Source organism: Camelus dromedarius, chromosome 1 (genome assembly GCF_036321535.1).
Source record: "Camelus dromedarius isolate mCamDro1 chromosome 1, mCamDro1.pat, whole genome shotgun sequence".
NCBI classification, from domain to species: Eukaryota; Metazoa; Chordata; class Mammalia; order Artiodactyla; family Camelidae; genus Camelus; species Camelus dromedarius.
The window spans coordinates 104281462-104303295 of NC_087436.1; the positions used below are offsets into that span (position 1 = coordinate 104281462).

At 35.8% G+C, this 21834-nt stretch overlaps 1 protein-coding gene across 1 annotated transcript in view; it reads right to left on the reverse strand.

Annotated features, from left to right (window-relative positions):
• TBC1D19 (TBC1 domain family member 19) overlaps window positions 1-16465 on the reverse strand; it is a 131296-nt gene extending 114831 nt beyond the window's left edge. The window contains exon 1 of the mRNA XM_010988505.3: window positions 16236-16465. Within this exon, the coding sequence (XP_010986807.1) occupies window positions 16236-16334 (99 nt within the window). The 5' untranslated portion in view covers window positions 16335-16465. The remainder of the gene's footprint in view (window positions 1-16235) is intronic.
• Between the last annotated feature and the right edge of the window lie 5369 nt (window positions 16466-21834).

Genomic DNA, 21834 nt, shown 5'->3' on the forward strand with positions numbered 1-21834 from the left:
CTATACACTAACAAAATATCAGAAAGAAAAATTAAGGAAACAATCCCAGTTACCATTTCATCAACAACAATAAAATACCTAGAAATGAATCCACCTAAGGAGGCAAAAGATCTACACTCAGAAAACAGTAAGATGCTGACTAAAGAAATTGAAGATGACACAAACAGGTGGAAAGATATACACTGTTCTTGGATTGGAAGAAGCAATATTGTTAAAATGACCATAATACTCAAGGCAATCTACAGGTTTAATGTAATCTATCAAATTACCAATGGCATTTTTCATAGAACTAGAACAAAAATTTTTTAATTTGTATGAAAAACACAAAAGACCCCGAATAGCCAAAACAATCCTGAGAAAGAACAGAGCTGGAGGAATCATGTGCCCGGAATTTAAACTATACTACAAAGCTATGATAATCAAAACAGTATGGTACCAGCACATAAACAGACACATAGATTAATGGAACAGGATAGAGAGCCCAGAAATAAACCCACACACTTATGGTCAGTTAATCTACAACAAAGGAGACAAGAATATACAACAGAGAAAAGACAGTCTCTTCAATAAGTTGGCGCTGGGAAAACTGGACAGCTATATGTAAAAGAATGAAATTAGAACATTCTCTAACACCATATATAAAAATAAACTCAAAATGGATTAAAGACCTAAATGTAAGCTCGGACATTATAAAACTCCTAAGGGAAAACATAAGCAGAACACTCTTTGACATAAATCGCAGCAATATTTTTTGGATCTTTCTTCTACAGTAATGGAAACTTATGCAAAAATAAATAAATAGGATCTAATTAAACTTAAGAGCTTTTGCACAGTAAAGGAATAATAAACAAAATGAAAAGACAACCTATTGAATGGGAAAAAATATCTGCAAATAATATGACCCACAAGCAATTAATATCCAACATATATAAACAGCTCATACAACTCAACATCAAAAAAAAAGAAAAGAAAAGAAAAGAAAAAAACCAACCAACCCAATTAAAAAATGGGCAGAAGACCTAAATAGACATTTCTCCAAAGAAGGCATACAGATGACCATCAGGCACATGAAAATATGCTCAACATCACTAATTATTAGAGAAATGCAAATCAAAACTACAAGGAGGTGTCACCTCACACCAGTCAGAATGGCCACCATCAAAAAGTCTACAAATAATAAATGGTGGATAGGGTGTGGAGAAAAGGGAACCCTCCTATACTGCTGGTGGCAATATAAATTGGTACAGCCACTATGGTAAACAGAATGGAAGCTCCTTAAAAAACTAAAAATAGAGTTACCATGTGTTCCAGCAATCCCCACTCCTGGGCATGTATCTGGAAAAAATGAAAACTAATTCAAAAAGATACATGCACCTCAATGTTCACAACAGCACTATTTACAAGAGCCAAGACATAGAAGCAACCTAAATGTCCACTGACAGATGAATGGATAAAGCAGATGTGGTATGTATATAATGGAATATTACTCAGCCATAAAAAATGAAATAACGCCAATTGCAGCAATATGGATGGACCTAGAAATTATGCTAAGAGAAAGACAAATGTCATACGATATCACTTATATGTGGAATCCAAAGAAATGATACAAATGAATTTGTTTACAAAACAGAAATAGACTCACCAACATAGAGAACAAACTTATGGTTACCAAAGGGGAAGTTGCAGAGGGGGATAAATTAGTAATTGAGGATTAACATATACACACTACTATATATAAAACAGATAAACAATAAGGACCTACTTATAGCACAAAGAATTATATTCAATATCTTGTAATAACCTATAATGGGAAAGAATCTGAAAAAGAATATATATGTATAACTGAATCACTCTACTGTATACCTGAAACATTGTAAATCAACTCTACTTCAATAAATTTTTTTAAAATGTTGAATTGGGTATGTCCATTTCTTCCTAATATTTTTGTTTCCTTCTAAAACTGTAGATCAGATTTGTTTCTGTAACTGTAGCAGTCCCAGTGGACATACACTGTAGCCAGAAATGAGTTTAGTTTCAAATTGGAAATGTTGGCTCTGTGCAAGCTGACCACGCCTTATAACCAATCTGTGTCATATAATTCGAGCTCTACTCTGGTTCCTCTCACCTGAGGATGGATCCCTCACTGGTTTTCGTCTGATGACACCGCCAAGTTGATCCACTTCTCCGTCAGCACTGGCTGTCTTACACTCCTTACTCCACATCTTTACTTCCTTAGCCTCCCTCACAATATACTTTATGCCTGAAACATTAGTAATCAGTCTTTTCCCTCTCATTTAAACATGGCCTTATCTAATTCAAGAACCCTACATTACCTTCTCTAAGCAACTTAGTACAGAAATAAAACATGAGGAGATATACTTACTTATACACAGCAAACCCACATTTCTACAGTTATCTAATCCCTCAAGCACACAAATTCTGTGGGGACAAGAAGTTCCTTATTTCATAATCCTGTACATTATAATTCATCTCTACACTGTCTTACTTTCCAAGATGAAAGGACATGAAAAAAGCCTAGGCAGATATTGGTAAAGATGAAACCACTCTCTGGTTAACAGCAAACACAAAGAGTCACTGAATTATTAATTTATGTATCAACTGCAGCAGTTCCATATGGAGCTTCCTCTAATATATGCCAAATCCCACCCTAGAGAGAAGAAAAAGACAGAAGATAGTAAGCTCTAATCATGGCACAGGACTTTAAATACTAATATATGTCCTACTCATCCATGCCTAATAGAAAATATAATTAGAATCTATTTAAGTAAACATATTTAATTTTCATTTCCCTAAAATAAATAATAAATAAATGCCAGATTCTTCGCTCATTTTTATGATCTCTAAATTCTCTATTCATGGTACATATTTCTGATAATGATGAATAAAAACAAACAATATTTGAGATATGATTTCCTAACTTTTTTAGTAAGGAACACTAGCATTGTAATGCTCTGTGGTTCTAGACTCATGACAACATCCTATCAGTTATATTATTCCTTCTCTCTTCAAAGCCTATCTTCTTTCAGGTTCCTTCCTTTCACAATTCTATTATTTATAATAACAATGTGAGCAACAAGACTTACCAAGCACTTAATGGAATGCAAATAACATTTGAGGTCTTACACAACATCCATTTTAAACACAAATAATGTGTGATACAAAATAACAATGTTAATCTGGTGCTAGACATCAAATTTGGAATTAGGTTATCTCTCTAATGTCTAGAGGATGAGTTAGCAAATTCAGTTTTAAGATGTAGGCTGTCTTTGTAATTTAAGAAAACTCAGCAATCAAACAACATAACCTTTTTTCCAGAAACACAAAATTCTGTGTTATTATACTAAGATCTTAAACAATTAAACTTCAATTTATAAAAAGATACATTAAAATAAAATCACTGTTTAATACTAAAAGAGAAGAGCTAGTGGCAGGGGAAAAATCTGAAAATCATTCATATTTGGCTTTGAAAATATTCTATGTGATTTTATTTTTCTAATTAACTTGGGCCAACACGGCTCTAGCACTTTCTGAACATACTTGGACAAAATGAAGGCAGTGTAGAAAATGCTGGTGTCAGGAAAAATGCCCTACTGATTAAATTTTTAAAGTCATGTAACAAACAGGCAATTGTTTAAAAGTATATTATCAAAGCTGATTGTAAGGTTGCTTTTAAGAGTTAGATGATTTCTATTAAATGTCTGAGCTACTGGATATAAACTAAAGCAAAGTTGTTACTACATATTTTTCAACCCAAGACTGTATTAGTTTTAAATGATTTATAGTTATATTTTTAAAAATATGAATCTATAATATTATATATCTTTTATTTTATTTATCTTAAGAATCAGCCTAATACATGTTTTTGAGTTTCCCATGTAACTATCTCCTTTCCCTGCCTTTATTTTTCCTTCCCTGCTCTATTTTTTATTACAGCAAGGCAATTAACTGCCTGAGGTTATATGTATAGATACATAATCATTTATTTGAAATTCCAAAGTTTTCTTCATAACTGAATTGGTGGCAAAATCTGTCCTGACTTGTACTCATTTGTTGGCAAAAATCTGATCTGACCTGAATTGATATGAGACTATTTATAGCCCTTATTTATCACACTTAGTGTTAAAATTCATACATTTTGCTGCATAAATATTAATATGTTTAATTACAAGGTAATATAAGATAATGGTAGAGATACTAAATAACATACAAAATATGCATGAATTTCTAGAATTTGAAAAATCTGAATTCCAAAACATATCTGCCCCTAGGTTTTGGATAAGGGATTGTGGACCTGTATTTATTTGTAACACTATGATCGCTCCATGAGGGGAGAACTTTATTTTTATTCATTGTTGTATCCCCTGGCCTGGAACTGTGCCTGACACATAGTAAATACTCAATAAACACTTATTGAATAATCAAATAAATAATTACATTGAATTAATACAAGTAGAGTTCAAAACAAAAAGGAACAAAAATATTTCTTCAAGGCAGTCATCTCCAAATAAAGTTATATTTTATATAGGTCTTGAATCTCTTACTTGCAATTCTAAATTACAAAAAGCTTTGAAAACAGTTTTCTCATTACTGTTTTCTTTCTGGAACTTCAGGCTATCTTATAAAATTGAGAAATAGTTATTAACTTATTAGATTACAAATCAGAACAAAAAGATATATTTAAAAGAAAAACATTTTTAAAGAAAAGCAGAGTCCCACATCAAACTTTGAATTCCTTAAGGTAAGAATGCTTTTAGAAAACTTTTATCACTAGCAAAGTGTCTAGCACATAGTTGGTACTCAATATATATATATTGTTAGAATGAACATTAAAAAAGAAGAATTGAGATTTATTCCATTTAATAAAGACATGCTGAGCACCTTTCTCATGCCAGTCATTATGCTAGGTGTAGAAGACAGTAGACCAAGACAGACACAGTCTTTTCCTGCCTTCATGAAACTCAGATTTAGTGGGGAAGGCAAACATTTAAATAATACAAAAGCTAAAGTTCCAGGTACTATGGATCACCAAAAAAGGAGTACCTAAATTAAACTGGGAGGTTACTGAAGACCTATAAAACTTAGACAGTCATGGCTGAAGGGTAGAGGGTGAAGAACAGTGCTATCAAGCTTTTAGGCCTAATTAAGGATTTTATACATTTTTCTAAGGGCAATGAGAAGCACTGAAGGGTTTTTAACAAAGGAGTGATACCTCATTCCAACTTTTAAAGAACACTCAGGCTTCTATTTACTGAGCACTTACTATGTGCCAGGCATATTATCTTGTTCAATCCTCACAAAACAGGCCCTGTATTTCCAAGTTGTATGGAGGAGCTGGTGGCTGGTCAGTATCCCTATGTAGAAAAAACAGTAGAGCCAAACAAACAAGCAAACAAAAATCCAACCATCTGAGGACAGAAGAGGGTTGCTGAGAGAACAAGAACTGGAGTGAACAGAAAGGGAAAAATCCTGTGAGACAAACTGCCTTCTGCAGCCATGTTTTCCCTGGGATCGTTATTCTGAGCATGAACAGAAAACCAAGAATCAGGTCAAACCCAGTACGAAGCCTGATGGAGGGCTCATAGGATGGATAGAGAAATAAGCAGAGCTTTGGCAGAGACTTAAGATCTTATGCACATGGCCAGTTTTCTCAAGCAATTCTTTAAACACTAGAACTCTGTGGGGTGGAAGACTAAAAACCTAACCAGAAAACCTGTGAAAAAAGTTTTTTAGCAGTCTGACAAGAAGAACGTTAGCGTTCAGGACCCAAGAGAGAAAATGATCCTTAGAATTTATCAAATTATTTGTTGAAAACTTAGGAGAGCCAGGAAAGAACCATTCGAAGAGCAAGCCTGAAAGTAAAACTCAGCCTCAACCCAGCACACTCCTAACTGGATTAATGGAATCAGTCACAAGACTATCTGCCCAGCAGAGAGGAGGGTAAACCCTCAATAAAGAAAGGTATCAGCAAATCTCAAACTCCCAACATACATGTATGGCTGAAACACTATACTGTACACCAGAAATTGACACAACATTGTAAACTGACAATACTTCAATTAAAACATAAATTTTAAAAATCCAAAGGGGGAAAAAAACGAAAGATATCAGAAGGAGGCATTACAATTTTTCAGACTCAATGGCATCAAATAAAAATTAATAGGCATGCCAACAGACAAAATCAGACGAACAAAATCTAAGAGAAAATAACATAAAATAACCATAGACAGAGATCCATATGTGATCCAGATATTAGTGTTAACTGACAAAGACTTTAAAATAATTACGAGTTATATTTTTTAAACGAGAAAAACTGGACAAAGTAGATGAAAAGCAGATAATTTTACCTGAGAATTGGAATCAATAAAAGACAACTATCTGGAAATTTTAGAACTGAAAAATACACTAAATGTAAATAAGAATTCGTTAGATGGATTTAACAAGAGATGTAAAATAGCATAAAACAAGATTAGTGAATTGAAAGCAAATCAAAAGAAAATAACCAAATTGAAGCACAAAGGAAAAAAATAATACAAAATAAAAAGAATACTAGAGATCAGTGGAACTCAGTGAAATATATAACATGAATAAATTGGAGCCTCAGAAAGAAAGGAGAGAGAAAAATGTGGCAGAACAAATATTTGAACAGATAATGACCAAGGATTTCCAAAACTGGAGAAAGATATCAATCCCAGATTTAAGAAGCCCCTGAAACTCAAACCAGAATAAATTAATATTTATAATTATTAGTAATATATAATATTATTATATATTATTGATAATTAATAAATTATTGTTATTATTCAAGGAACAATAACAACACACCAAGGTACATCTTAACAAGACTGCTAAAAAGCAAAGACAAAAAGAAAATGTTAAAACAGCCAGGGTGAGGGTTGGGGACACACCTTAAATGGGTAATAAAAAGCCTAATGGCTGACTTCATGACAGAAAACAAAGAAGCCAAAAGACAATGAAATGTCTGTCTCAACATGCTAAAAAAAAAAAAAAATTACTGCCAACTTTGAAATCTGTATGCAGAAAAAAAATCCTTCAGAAGTAAAGATGAAATAAAGACATCATCAGACAAATAAAACTGAGGAGCTTGTCACCAGGAAACCTGTACTAAAAGAAATAACAAAAAAGAGCTTATAGTAGAAGAGGAATAATCCAAAGGTAAATGTGGAAATGTAGGATGAGAAACAAAAAGGATAAAATTTGGTTAAAAACAAGTAAGTGTTGACTAAATACTGATGCTTCAAAACAATAATAGCAATGTCTTGTGGAATTTAAAATAAAATGCATGACAAAAATAACAGAAGAAAAGAGGTGTAAATAAGTAAAGTGTTCTAAGTTCTAGCATTACATTATAGGGAAATTGTAAAAGTAATAATTTGTACAAGACTATAATTAATCAATAATAAATGCTATAACCTCTAATGATAGGTACTTAAAGAACAATAAAACGATGTGTAACTATCACATTAATGGAGGTGAAATTAGAACAACAAATATATTTGAATAATATTTGAATAATCAAAAAGAAAGCTAGAAAAGAGAGAAAATAGTATATGAGGCAAATGTATCAAATTTAAAATAACAAATATTAAGACCAAAAATATAAAACCCAATATATTGGCAAATTCATTAAATGTAAATATACTTAATAATAAAATTAAAATATTTGTCAGCCTGGATTTTAAAAACAACTATATGATGTTGATGCAGAAAGGCTGAAAATGAAAGTATGGAAGAAATCATACCATGCAAACACTAACCAAAAAAAAAAAAAAAGGTTATCAATATACTAACATCAGACAAAATAGACTTTAGGGCAAGAAACTTATTAGAGATAATGAAGAACATTTCATAATGATTAAGGGGCTAATCCATCAGGAAGATATCACAATATAAATCTGTATACAACCAATAAAATAGCCTTAAAATTAAAAAATAAAATAATTGAGAGCATTAAAAGAAACAGACAAATACATAACCATGGTGGGAGATTTAAATATATTTCTTTGAATAGCTGGTAAAAAGCAGAAAAAAGTTCAATAAGATTATAGAAAAACTGAAAGGCATAATTGACACCTGGACCTTAGTGGCTTATATAGATAACCTGATCCAACAGTGACAATATACACATTCCTTACAAGTACAAGAGGAACAGGAAGCAAAATTGACTATATACTGGACTGTAAAGCAAGCCTCAACACATTTTTAAAAATTTAATCAGTCAGAGAATGTTCTCTGACAACAGACTTTAAGCTGGAAATCAATAACAATGACAGGATACAATACATATAAAATCCCAAAGACACACCAGAAAACTACTAAAGCTCATCAATGAATTCAGTGAAGTTGCAGGATACAAAATTCACATAGAAATCTGTTGCATTTCTATACACTAACAGCAAAATATCAGAAAGAAAAATTAAGGAAACTATCCCAGTTACCATCACATCAAAAAGAATAAAATTCCTAGAAATAAATCTACCTAAGGAGGCAAAAAATCTATACTCAGAAAACTCAGAAGACACTGATGAAAGAAATTGAAGACGACAAAAACAGATGGAAAGATATACTATGTTCTTGGATTGGAAGAATCAATATTGTTAAAATGACCATACTACCCAAGGCAATCTACAGATTCAATGCAATCTCTATCAAATTACCAATGGCATTTTTCACAGAACTGGAATAAAAAACTTTTAAATTTGTATGAAACACAAAAGACCCCAAATAGCCAAAACAATCTTGAGAAAGAAAAATGGAACTGGAGGAATCATGCTCCTTGACTTCAGACTGTACTACAAAGCTACAGTGTCACAAAAACAGAGAGATCACTGGAACAGGATAGAGAGCCCAGAAGTAAACCCACACACTTATCATGGTCAATTAATCTACAACAAAGGACACAAGAATATACAACAGAAAAAAGACAGTCTCTTCAATAAGTGGTGCTGGGAAAAGTACACAGCTACACATAAAAGAATGAAATTAGAACATTCTCTAATACCATATACAAAAATAAACCCAAAATGGATTAAAGACCTAAATGTAAGCCTAGATACTATAACTTCTAGAGGAAAACAGGCAGAACACTCTTTGATGTAAGTCACAGCAATATTTTTTTGGATCCCTCTCCTAAAGTAGAGAAAATAAAAGCAAAAATAAACAAACATGATCTAATTAAACTTAGAAGCTTTTGCACAGCAAAGGAAACCATAAACAAAATGAAAAGACAACCTACTGAATGGGAGAAGATATTTGCAAATGATATGACCGATAAAGGATTAATATCCAACATATGCAAATAGTTTATACAACTCAACATCAAAAAAACAAACAACCCAATCAAAAAATGGGCAGAAGAACTGAACAGACATTTTTCCAAAGAGGACATACAGATGGTCAATAGGCACATGAAAAGATGCTCAACATCACTAATCCTCCGAGAAATGCAAATCAGAATCACAGTGAGATAACACCTCACACCTGTCAGAATGACTATCCTCAAAAAGAACACAAACGTTGGTGAGGATGTGGAGAAAAGGGAACCCTTGTACACTGTTGGTGGAAGTGTAAATTGGTGCAGTCACTGTGGAAAACAGTATGGAGGTTTCTCAAAAATCTAAAAATGGAACTACTACCTGACCCAGCAATTCCACTCCTGGGCATATATCTGGAAGAAAAAACAAAAAAAAAAAACAAAAAACAAGGACACTAATTAAAAACAGCAGCATTATTTACAATCACCAAGATAGGAAGCAACCTAAAAGTTCATCAACAAATGAATGGATAAAGATGTGGGTGTGTTTGTGTGTGTGTGTGTATGTGTGAGTGTGTATGGTGTACTACTCAGCCATAAAAAGAATGAAATTTTGCCATTTGCTGCAACATGCATGGACTTGTAGAGCATTATGCTAAATGAAATAAGTCAGACAGAGAACGATAATTACAGTATGATATCACTTATATGTGAAATGTAAGAAATAAAACAAACTAGTGAATATAACAAAATAGAAAGACTCACAGATATAGAAAACAAACCAGTGATCACCAGTAGGGACGGGAAGGGAGGAGGGGCAATACAGGGGTAGGAGACTAAAAGGTACAAACTCAAACTATTAGGTATAAAATAAGCTACAAGGATATACTGTACAACATGGTGAATATAGCCAATGGTTTATAATAACTATAAATGGAGTATAACCTTTAAAAATTGTGAATCACTATATTGTACATCTTTAATTTATATAATATTGTACAGCAACTATGCTTCAAAAAAAGTACAAAAAAGAAGCAAATATCTCAACTGTTTGGAAATTAAGCAATGTACTTCAGGATAACCCTTGGGCCAAATTTTTAAAATGACAAAAAAAAGTTACAGAATGTTTTAAACAAAAGGACAGTAAAATTATGACTCACTAAAACAGTGGAATGTAGTTAAAGTAATGCTTAGGGGAAAAAATCATAACCTTAAATATATATTTTAGAAAAGAAAAAAGTCTTGAAAACTATGATCTAAGCTTCTATCTCAAGAAACTAAAAAAAAGAAAAGAACAGCAAATCAATCCCCAAGAAAGTAGGAGAAAATTAGTAATAAAGATATGATCCAAAATTAAGAGAAAATCAGCAAAGCCAAAATTGGTTCTTTGATGAGATTAGTAAAATTGATAAACCTACAGCAAAACTGTTTCAAAGTATATATGCACACAAATTTTCATTATCAGAAATTGTGATAGACTTTTCATACATTAAAAAGAAAGAAAAGTTCATTATAAACAACTTTAAGCCAATAATTTATATCATTTAAATGAAATAAACAAATTCTTTGAAAAACACAACTTACCAAAACTGACAATAGAAGATACAGAAAATCTGAATACTTCTATATCTATTAAAATTGAATTTCTTCCTTAAAATCTTACCAACACAATATTGAAGGACAAAGTTGGAGGACTGACAACTTCAACTTATTATAAAGCTACCAAAATCAAGACAGTGCATAATGCTGAAAAAATAGACAAACAGATGAATAGAATCCAGGAATCAGGTTCCTTGGTATTTACCCAAATTCGTTGAAAATTTATGTCAATACAAAAATCTACCCATAATGTTTACAGTAGTCTTATTTATAACTGTCAAACTTGGAAGCAACCAAGATGTCCTTCAATAGGTAGGTGGATGCATAAACAAACTGATACATTCACACAATAAATACTATTCAGAGAGAAAAAGGCTATCAAGACACAAAAAGACATACAGTAAATACAGATTGCTACGTGAAAGAAGCCACTTTGTAAATGCTACATACTGTATGATTCCAATTATACCACATTCTTAAAGGCAAAACTACAGTCAGTAAAAAACCAAGTGGTTGCCAGGGGCTTGGGAGAAGGGGGAGGGATGAGTAGGTGGGGCACAGAGGATTTTTAGGGCAGTGAAACTATTGTGTAAGATACTGGAATAGTAGATACACGGTATTATACATTTGTAAAAACCCACAGAACCCACATACAGGATTCAACACAAGGGCAAATCCTAATGTAAACTGTGGACTTTATCTAATAATAATGTATTGATATTGATTAGCTCACCAATAGTAACAAATGTACCACACTAATAAATGCAAGATGTTAATAATATGGGAAATTGTGTGTAAGGAGAGAGGATGTATGGGAACTCTGTACCTTCTGCTCAATTTTTCTGGAAGCCTAAAACCATTCTAAAAAATAGTCAACCAATTTGAAACAAAACAAAACAAAAAAACTTTCCCAAAAGAAAATCTGAGACACAGGCTTCAATGGAGAATTCTTCCCAACATTTAAGAAAGAAATAACACACTCTCATAACACTCTTGCAGCAAACAGAAGAGAAACAAAGAGGGAACACTTTCCTACAATTTTATCAGGCCAGGGTAACCTTGATATAAAACTTGTCAAAGACATTACAAGAAAGAAAAATTACAGACCAATCTTGTCCACAGACATAAATGCAATCCTTCAACACTTATAACCGGAGTTCTGCTAATGCATAGGATGTGGAAAGCCATAACAAGAGATGTCACTTCCACCTTAACAATAAGAAAAAGCTATATAATCTACAAAATCATAACTTTTGAACCCATCAGAAAAATGAGGTTTTAAGACAATTGAGTGAACTAACTTCCAAAGAGTAACAAGCCCCTCCAAAGAGATGGGATTCCAAACTACTTCATGCTTGGCAAAGCACAGAAAGAAAAGAAAGCAACCATACCAGCAAGAAGGAAGAAATCAGCTAAAATTATAAGTCCCTTATGGACTAGCTGTGGGCTAGCATGTCAGTTTAGAAACACTGGGAGCTCAAAACACAAGGGAAATTCATACTCGCTTGTGTGCTCTTTTCCATGGGTCTCCACCAGGTGCCCACACAAAATACTGGCGGCAGAGCAGGGAACTGCAGAGAGCCCCTTTCTGTGGCACAGGTGTGCAAGAGAGGATAGGTTACCATTACAAAACAAGCATACAACAGTGCCACCTTGCCCAAACTCTCCTCTCATTTGAGGAAAAGGCCTTAAACCTCTAGGGGAGGCAACAATTCATTGCTTCTGGGGGTGAGACAGATGCAAAAACTGTCTTCCTCATGGAAAGGTAAGAAAACTCTCGCAGGCCCAGAATCTTACACCAGTATAAAGTAGAGGCAAACCAGCACTAGGGAGGGGCAGGAGTCTCTCCTTCACCAGTCACCTGCCACAAGGCAGAGTCTGGCTGCCAAAAGCAGAAGAGAAATGAGCACTGTCAAAGACCCATCCCCAGCGCACCTGGGCTAAGACAGGACCAGGAAAACAGAATGCCTGTACCTACAGCGAACTTTAAGACTGAGTAACAACAGACGACTGCTGAGGAAGGGATCAGAGGATGCAGAGAGACTTCCCTCTGTGGCACAGGCGAGCAGAGACAAAGGAAAGCTGAGGACATAGTAGAAACACTGAGAAAAACCCTCAGTACCCCAGGGAGTTATTGGGGCCTGCAGAATTCTTTGTGGCCCCATGAAGTTTCAGGAACCCACTGAATTTGAAGCCTGTGGCACACTGAAGCTAATGACAGCAATAACAAAACTCAAGCCTAACTTGACTCTTGGCTGTACTGACTGAAGCCTCCACACTCAGTAGGGTTGTAGAACTCTTGAACAAAACTGTCTGTCTACTTGACCTAACTGACATGTGTGGAACAGCAACAGCAGAATGCTCACGCTTTTCAAGTGCACATGGAACATTTAACAAGATAAATAACCTGAATGGCCTTGCACATGTTTTTTAAGTGAAACTTTTTATTTAATACGTTCCCACAGAGAATACTGCAGGCCCCAATAACATTAGTGGGAATTCTACCAAACATTTAAGGAAGAAATAATATTAATTCTACACACATTCTTCCAGAAAATAGGAGCCAGAGGAACACTTCTCTGTGTTTAAGAGATCAGCATTACCTGATATAAACCTAAACAAAGATATTAAAGTAAAACTGTAAATTAATATCCTTTATAAAAATATAAAATCTTCAACAAAATATTAGCTAATTGAATCAAGAATTATAGAAGGACAATGCATCATAACCAAGTGGAATTTATCTCAGGAATGCAAAACTGGTTCAACATTCAAATCAATCAGTATACTAACCATATCAACATATTTTTAAAAATCATGAGCATATATTATATCTACAGATACAAAAGAAGTATTTAACAAAATTCAACATCAATTCATAAGAAACCCAGAAATACAAGAGAGCTTCTTCAACCTAATAAAAAGTATCTATAAATATGAAAACAAATATATGTATGTATGTGCATGACTGGGACATTGTACTCTACACCAGAAACTGACACATTGTAACTGACTGTATTTCAATTTTAAAAAGTATCTATACAACATTGCACTGGGGGCACTAGCCAGTGCAAGAAAAAGAACTAAAAGGTATACATATTGGAGAGGAAGAAGTTATTATAACTAACAAGGAAGTTTAGTAAGGTCGCAGGATACATAGTAAATATACAAATATCAGTTTTATTTCTGTTTACTAACAATAAACAATTGAAAACTGAAATGAGGAAAAAAAATCAGCATTTATAATGGTATCAAAAAATATGAAATACTTAGGGGAAAATCTTAACAAAATATATGCAATATTTGTATACTGGACTATAAAACACTGACAAGAAAAAAACAAAGATATAAATAAATGGAGAGATAAAGCATGTTCACAGGCTAGAAAATTCAATATTGTGAAGATGTCAGTTCTCCCCAAATTGATCTATGGATTCAACATAACCCCAATGCAAATCCAAGCAAGTTTTTGTAATAAGATGATTGCAAGTTTTGTAATCATTACAAGATGATTCTAAAATTTATATGGTAAAGCAAAGAGCCTAGAGTAGCCAAAGCAATTTTGAAAAAGAGGAACAAAGTTGGAGAACTAATCACCTGATTTCAAAACTTACTAGAAAGTTACAAAAATCAGAATAGTGTGATATGAACATAATAATAGATAAATAGATCAATGGAACAAAACAGAGTGTCATAAATTGTGTGTGTGTACTAAATCAATTTTCAACAAAGGTGCCTAGGAAATTAGCAGAGATAATATAGATTTGTCAACAAGTAAGTACTAGAAATAGATACAATATTGGACATCCACATGCAAAAACAAAAGCAAACAAACAAACAAAAATCTTTACATTACATCATACACAAAAATTAACTAAAAATGGATCACACATCTAAATGTAAAAGCTAACATAGAAGAAAATTTTAGAACAAAACATAGAAGAAAAATTTTGAGACCCTGGTGTAGATTCTTAGGTAAAGCACAAAAAGCACATGTCATAAAAAAATGGATAAAATTGTATGTCATCAAAAGTAAAAATTTCAGCTCTTTGAAAGACCCAGGTAAGAAAATGGAAAGATAAACCACAGCCTGGGAGAAAATATTTGAAGATGTATCTCTGATAAAGGACTTGTGTCATATATAAAGAATACTTACAATTCAACAATAAGAGAACAAACAATTTTTTTAATGGGCAAAAGATTTCGACAGACTACTTCACTAAAGGAGATAAAAAACATATGATAAGATGCCTAAAACCTTTGGTCATTAAGCAAATACAATTAAAGCCATAATGGGATATCATCACACTCCTACTAGAGGAGTGTAATTAATAAAAATTAATTAATTAAAAACTGACATCAAGCACAAGTAAGGATGTAGAGCAACTGAAACTCTCAAAATTGCTAGTGGAAATGCAAAATGATACAGCCACTTTGGAAAAGTCTGGCAGTTTCTTATAGAATTACACGTACACTTACCAAACAACTCAGCAATTCCACTCCTAGGAAGTGGAATTGAAGAAGGAAAGGAAAACAAATAGAAGGAAAACAAATATTTAAACAAAAACCTATACCAGAAAGAATATATCAGCTTTACTCATAATCTCTACAGCCTGCAACAACCCATAACTCTGTAACTGAAAATGCTGAGCAATCAATGAATAGATCAACAAAATGCAGTACATCCAAACACTGAAATACTACTCAACAATAAAAAGGAACAGAACTACTGACATACCAACAACGTGGATGAATATCAAAAGCATAATGCAAAATGACAGAAATCAGGCACAAAAATTTACAAACTGCATGATTCTATTTATGACTTTCTCAAAAAAGGCAAAGATCTCCTGCAATCTCTGCATCCAAAGAACCTAGCACATGAGAAAACTCTCAATAAAAACTGGGTTATATGGGAAATTATTGCAGGGTAGGTAGAGAGCAAGAAGGTGATAGATTGACTTGAAAGCCAAAAGGAACCTGGGGGCCCAAACCCATCTACAGGACCGAAAAAGTGAAGGAAGGTATAGCCCAACCTACCTCCACTGATTCCAGCAGCTTAAAAAATTAGACCCTGTAAAGGACTACAGTATGAATGAATAGTCCCAGCCTTTCTCTGACCTGAAGAAGGGCGTGGTGTGCTCCACCCTTCTTTAAAATCTATTACCCCAAGCGACAGGCTGAGAAAGTGGAGCGTACACCTGGAAGCGAGGCTTTTCCGTGCCCAGGAGCAGTGCTGGAGAGACCAGAGGCGGGCTCGGGCTTAGGTCAGCTGGGTGCAGGAGGAGGCGCCGCATCCCGCGGTCCCGCGGGGCTCCGTTCCTTCCCACTCACCCTCACTTACCCAGGCCTGCCGTTCCAACTGAGCGTACAAATTGGAGCCCTTGAGCTTTTGGACAATCTGAGCAATAATGAGAGACAGATCCGACTCCTCCTGCAACATTTCCCCTGTCCTAGCCCGCCAAGCAGCGGGGGCAGGCCGCTAGCGCGGAGAGAACCGGCCACGCCGGGGTCCCACTCAGGGCCAGTGACACTTCTCGGGGACCTTATTAGGCTGGGACTCCTCCAGCGAGCGTTACCAGGCAACTGCCGAGCCGTGTGTCCGTTCCTCTCTGGTCCCCCCCGCGCCTGAAGGTCCCAGCACCTGCGTTCCGCTGGCGGAAGACGACCTGCGGGATTGGGGGAGGGGAATAGCTTTTCATTCCATTGTTCCAGTTTAGTCTATGGTTGAAAGGCAGAAACAGGCGCTCTTTCCTCCAGAGCCACAGGGCCTCTGATGAACCATGGGAAATCAGAAAGTTGTGTATTTACGTGTTTATAAGGATCATTCCTCTCCCACCTTCCAATTGATGCAAAAACAGGGCAGTGCACACAGCGACATGGCAAATTACTTTCAAAATTATAAGGTTCTGACACTAGCTGTGTTAACTTGCTTAAATTTTAGAATTTACGTTTCTGCTTCTGTAAAATAATACCTAATTCACAATGCGAATGAAAACTGTTGGGGGGAGGGTATAGCTCAAGTGGGACACATGCCTAACAAGGAAAAGGTCCTAGATTCAATCCCCAGCACCTCCTCTAAAAATACAAATAAATAAACCTAATTCTACCTCCCCCCCACCCCCCAAAAGCTGTTACCTGACAGATCAGTAAACAAAAGATGTTGCAGCCATCAAGCCACTACAGCTCCCCCTGACAGTGATCCCAGAGGGAGCTCAGGATGAAGATCAACCAGCTGCCTGCTGCCAAGCCCTCAGACACTGCAGACTACACTCTGAATAGCAAAGGACTAGAACAAGTAAACAACAGAAATTCAAAGGAACTGGACCGCTGGCATCAATGCACAATACCTGGCCTTCACAATACTACTGCTCAGAATATTGTGATGGTAAATACAAATTCCAAATGATCCATTTGGTCAGGTTTGTCTATTAAAAATATCTTTGGAAAGAGGCAGGTAGGGAAAAAGAGTCAAAGTACTTAAGGCAATTAATGATAGACTCTACAAAACATCCTCCCACAACTCAGAATTTCTCAAACTTGTAGTTGAGTACATCTCCTCAACTCTTTACAATCTCCCCAGCATCCCACCCAGCCATGAATCTCCAGCCCACACCTCACTTTGAACCAAAGAAGAAAACTAAGGAGACAGTTCTTTTGAGATTGAGAGGGGTGAAGTGATTAATAACTAAAAAATAAGGATGCTAAGTTTGAGAAGGGCCATAAAGCATAGAGGAGAAAGCAATGAAACTCCAGAGCAGAAGAAAAGGCATGGTGCCTAGAGTTTAGCTCCCTTCCTGCTTCCTGCTACCTTCCTGCAATTCCCTTGGAGTTGCATGAGTCCCTTCCTTCATTAGAGTTTCAGCTTTCTCATCTGTAGCAAGAGGATGAAATACCCATCTGAGGGGATATTATGAGGAACAAATGTATCTGTTATTAAAATAGCAGTAAATATTAATAAATTAAACATTAAAATTGAGATAATTCAGTAAAAATAATATCCAGTTCAATTGACAAGGGAATAGAAAGTACCCAAATAAATGCAGTAAAATATGTGAAAGTGCCCAGCACAATTCTCTTTTTTTAAACTACTTTTTTGAAATTTCTTTTTTTTGGGGGGGGTGTAATCAGGTTTGTTTGTTTATTTCTTCATTCATTCATTCATTCATTCATTCATTTAATAGTGGTACTGGGGATTGAACCCAGGGCCTCCTGCATGCTAGGGACTCACTCTGCTGGGCTATACCCTGCCCCCCCCCCCCCCCACCGGCACAATTCTTTGTACAGATAGAGACTTTGGAATTTTTTTTTTTAAGGAGAGAAAAATTTGTAGCAAAACTACAAATTGCTTCTTAATCAGCAATTAAAAAGTTTGGATTTGATTCTGAAGGCATGTCCAAGCAAAAATAAATTTAATCCTAACATTAAAAAACTATTTTTCACATCCATAGAAGCAGGTGTGTTACAGCATAACTCAATTCTAGAATGCTCTCTGTTCTCTTTTCAATTCTGTTTAGCAAAACTTTTCAGAACAGATACTCTGTGCTAGGAATGGCAAGGGGAAAGCAGATATGAGTAAAAAATGGTCCCTTCTCTCAAGGAATTTTCAGTCTCGAAGGGATGGTGAGGCCAGTACACAAAGAGCTGTGAGGGTGGTCAGACACCTATAATCTCCCACCTGTGTATCTGGAAATGTTATCACTTTAAAGTCATTGTCTCGTAAGACACCGAATTTGCAGATTCCCATATCCATCCCACAAGGAAGAACTTTGTCTTGGAAATCCTTACTCTCCCCAGTGTGGGTGGATATTGGGAAAACACTCTACTTCTGACATTTTAGAATGAAACATGACCCAGCCTAACAGATGAATAGCAAAGGAGGTCCAAATCATCTGAGTAGTTGAAAATGTATAAACAGAGACAAAAACAAAATAGACGTAGAGAGAAGTCTCCTCAAAAATGGTCTTAAATTCAGAGCAGAGGTACTCTGAGCCAACATGTGCGTCCAGTCTTGACTTTCTGAGACCTGCTTTGCCTTCATCTATTTTACATACAATGTAGTGTCAGGTTTCACTGTGGGTGAGGGGATGCATTTGAAAATAACTGACCAGTGGCCTCACAGGGGCAGGAATGTGCACCACATCAAAAACACCCTGCGAACCTAACACAAAAGCGAGGCATTTTTCAGTGTATACCAGAACTCATCCTTACTTTATTCCTGTAAGCGTGGCTTGCGTAAACTCTAAAATCTACAATGAAAGGAAATCAGCTGTTGTTACAGACGGAGATACTGCTTTTAGCATGCTGTGTCTGCAGAATAGCTTAAATTGTATGTTGCCAGAAATTTACTTAAATAATTATGTGTGTTGTGTATATCACAAATGTCACAGGCCTCGCTGTCTTTGGGAACAAATGAGCTCATTGTGATATCAACTACCTGTCACTGGATAGTAAGCCCCACTTGCTAGCACAAGACCTCGCACTCCTTTCCAGAGTCTTTTCCTGTTACTCCTGAGAGTCATTAGGAAATGAAACATGTGTGCTTAGGAAAAATTCTACTCCTGATCTGCTCTGCCTACTTCTGTGATGTTTGATGCACCCAAGCCACTGTCCAGGGTGTTGCTTCTTGTTGCTCCCAAAGCTGCAAAACCCAGAGGTGCTTAAACCCCAAGGCTCGCTGAAGCCCTCATGAAAAAAGCCTCTTTGATTCTGCTTGCCACCTCTTTTTACAAGGTGGCCATACCTCATGTGTGAGTCCAGGCTGAGTATCAGACATGCTGTCTTCCATTCCCATCTTTCCTTCCTCTGGTGCCAGGTGATTGTGTATGAATGGGGAGGACTGGGCTACTAGCACTGTACTCATGGACCGTGTTGACTCCTTACAAATAATAAAACTCTCAAGAGAAAAGCCAAGTAACAGTGGTTTAAATTATAGGATATTTATGACTAACAACAAGTCTGGAAGACTGTCCCGAGCTTGGTTCAGGGCCTGAACACCATCGTCAAGAATCTGAGTTCTTCTCTTCCTTCCCATTTTGCCATCTGCAAGCTCACTTTCACTGCGCACCTCATGGCTTCCGTCTCAGATGGCTGCTGCGGTTCCAAACCGGCAGGAAGCGGGGAAATGAGTTCTCAATGGCTGGGTATGTCTCTCTTTTTTCAGAAAAAAACTGTTTTGTTTTTTTTTCAAGAAGAATTCCCCATGCATTGTATTGCCTGAAGCTGTGTCATATAACCACCTCTAGCTACAAGAGAGTCTGGCAAGAAATAATCTAGTCTTTTATTCTCAATCCTGGGAGAAAGATGAAAGAGAAGAATTGCTCATTGATGCTGCTATAGTGTCCAAAATGACTTCAGTATAAAATTGTAGTAGGATATGAGCACTTGTAAAGGAACTTCCCTGACTGATATTTGGGCCATCAGACTACAAATAAATTAAAGTCCTTAGAGTTAGGCAATATTCAGATCACATAACATTCACACAGAGTTGACTGTGTGCAGTTCAAGATCCAGAATCTAAATTACAGTACTTATCAATGCAGCAATTTATCCATATCATGGTGAATTTTTTTAATTGAATTATAGTTAGTTTACAGTGTTGTGTCAATTTCTGGTGTACAGCACCATTTTTCAGTCATACATGAATATATATATATTCATTTTCATATTCTTTTTCACTGTGAGCTACTACAAGATCTTGAATATGTTTCCCTGTGCTATACAGTATAAACTTGTTTATCTATTCTATATATACCTGTCAGTATCTACCAATCTTGAACTCCCAGTCTGTTCCTTCCCACCTGCTTCCCCTCTAGCAACCACAAGTTTGTATTCTATGTCTATGAGTCTGTTTCTGTTTTATATTTAAGTTCACCTGTTTTTTTTTTTTTTTGGATTCCACATATGAGTGATATCACATGATATTTTTCTTTCTCTTTCTGGCTTACTTTACTTACAATGACATTCTCCAGGGACATCCATGTTGCTGCAAATGGCATTCTGTTGTCATTTTTATGGCTGAATAGTATTCCATTGTATACATATACCACAACTGTTTTATCCAGTCATCCGTCAGTGGACATTTAGGCTGTTTCCATGTCTTGGCTATTGTAAATAGTGCTGCTATGAACATTGGGGTGCAGGTGTCTTTTTGAATCAGGCTTCCTTCTGGATACATGCCCAGGAGTGGGATTGCTAGATCATATGATGAGTCTATTTTTAGTCTTTTGAGGAATCTCCATACTGTTTTCCACAATGGCTGCACCAAACTGCATTCCCACCAGCAGTGTAGGAGGGTTCCCTTTCCTCCACACCCTGTCCAGCATTTACATGGTGATGTTTTAAAGGCTAGAAACAAGTAAGATTTGCAAAATAAGGTCTATAAGCAAAAGATTAAGTGACAAGAGAAAAACATTTGCAAATGTTATTGTAAAAGAAAAAAGAAGACAATTGGTGATGTGTGAAGAAAGCAGCTTGTGCATAAATACATTGCGGTGAAGGGCTTTCTGTATCTGGAAACCACTCTGTTGGAATTCTCAGTTATTCTCTCTGGTTGTACAAGCCGAAGTGAACATTAGAAGGAATCTGTTCTTCAGTACGATCTGCCCTGCTTGGTAAGAAAGAGATTTACTGCTGCAAAGTGATGCCCTGGTTTCTCCAGGCCCTTCCTCTTGCTTTCAGGTAACACAGCAGAGCAGGCTCTACTCCACTCATTTTCTCCTCATTTCTATGAATACAACTCTACTTTCTCACCTCTCCTCCAAACTGCAACACACACACACACACACACCACACACACACACACACACACACACACTCCCATCCCAGGATATTTCCTTTTGCACTGTTCTTTTCCGTATTATATGGCCTTTCCACCTTTGCCTCCTGGGAACTTACATACTATTTGTCATCTTTTTTTTGGTGGTGTTGCTCCAGGGTTCTTG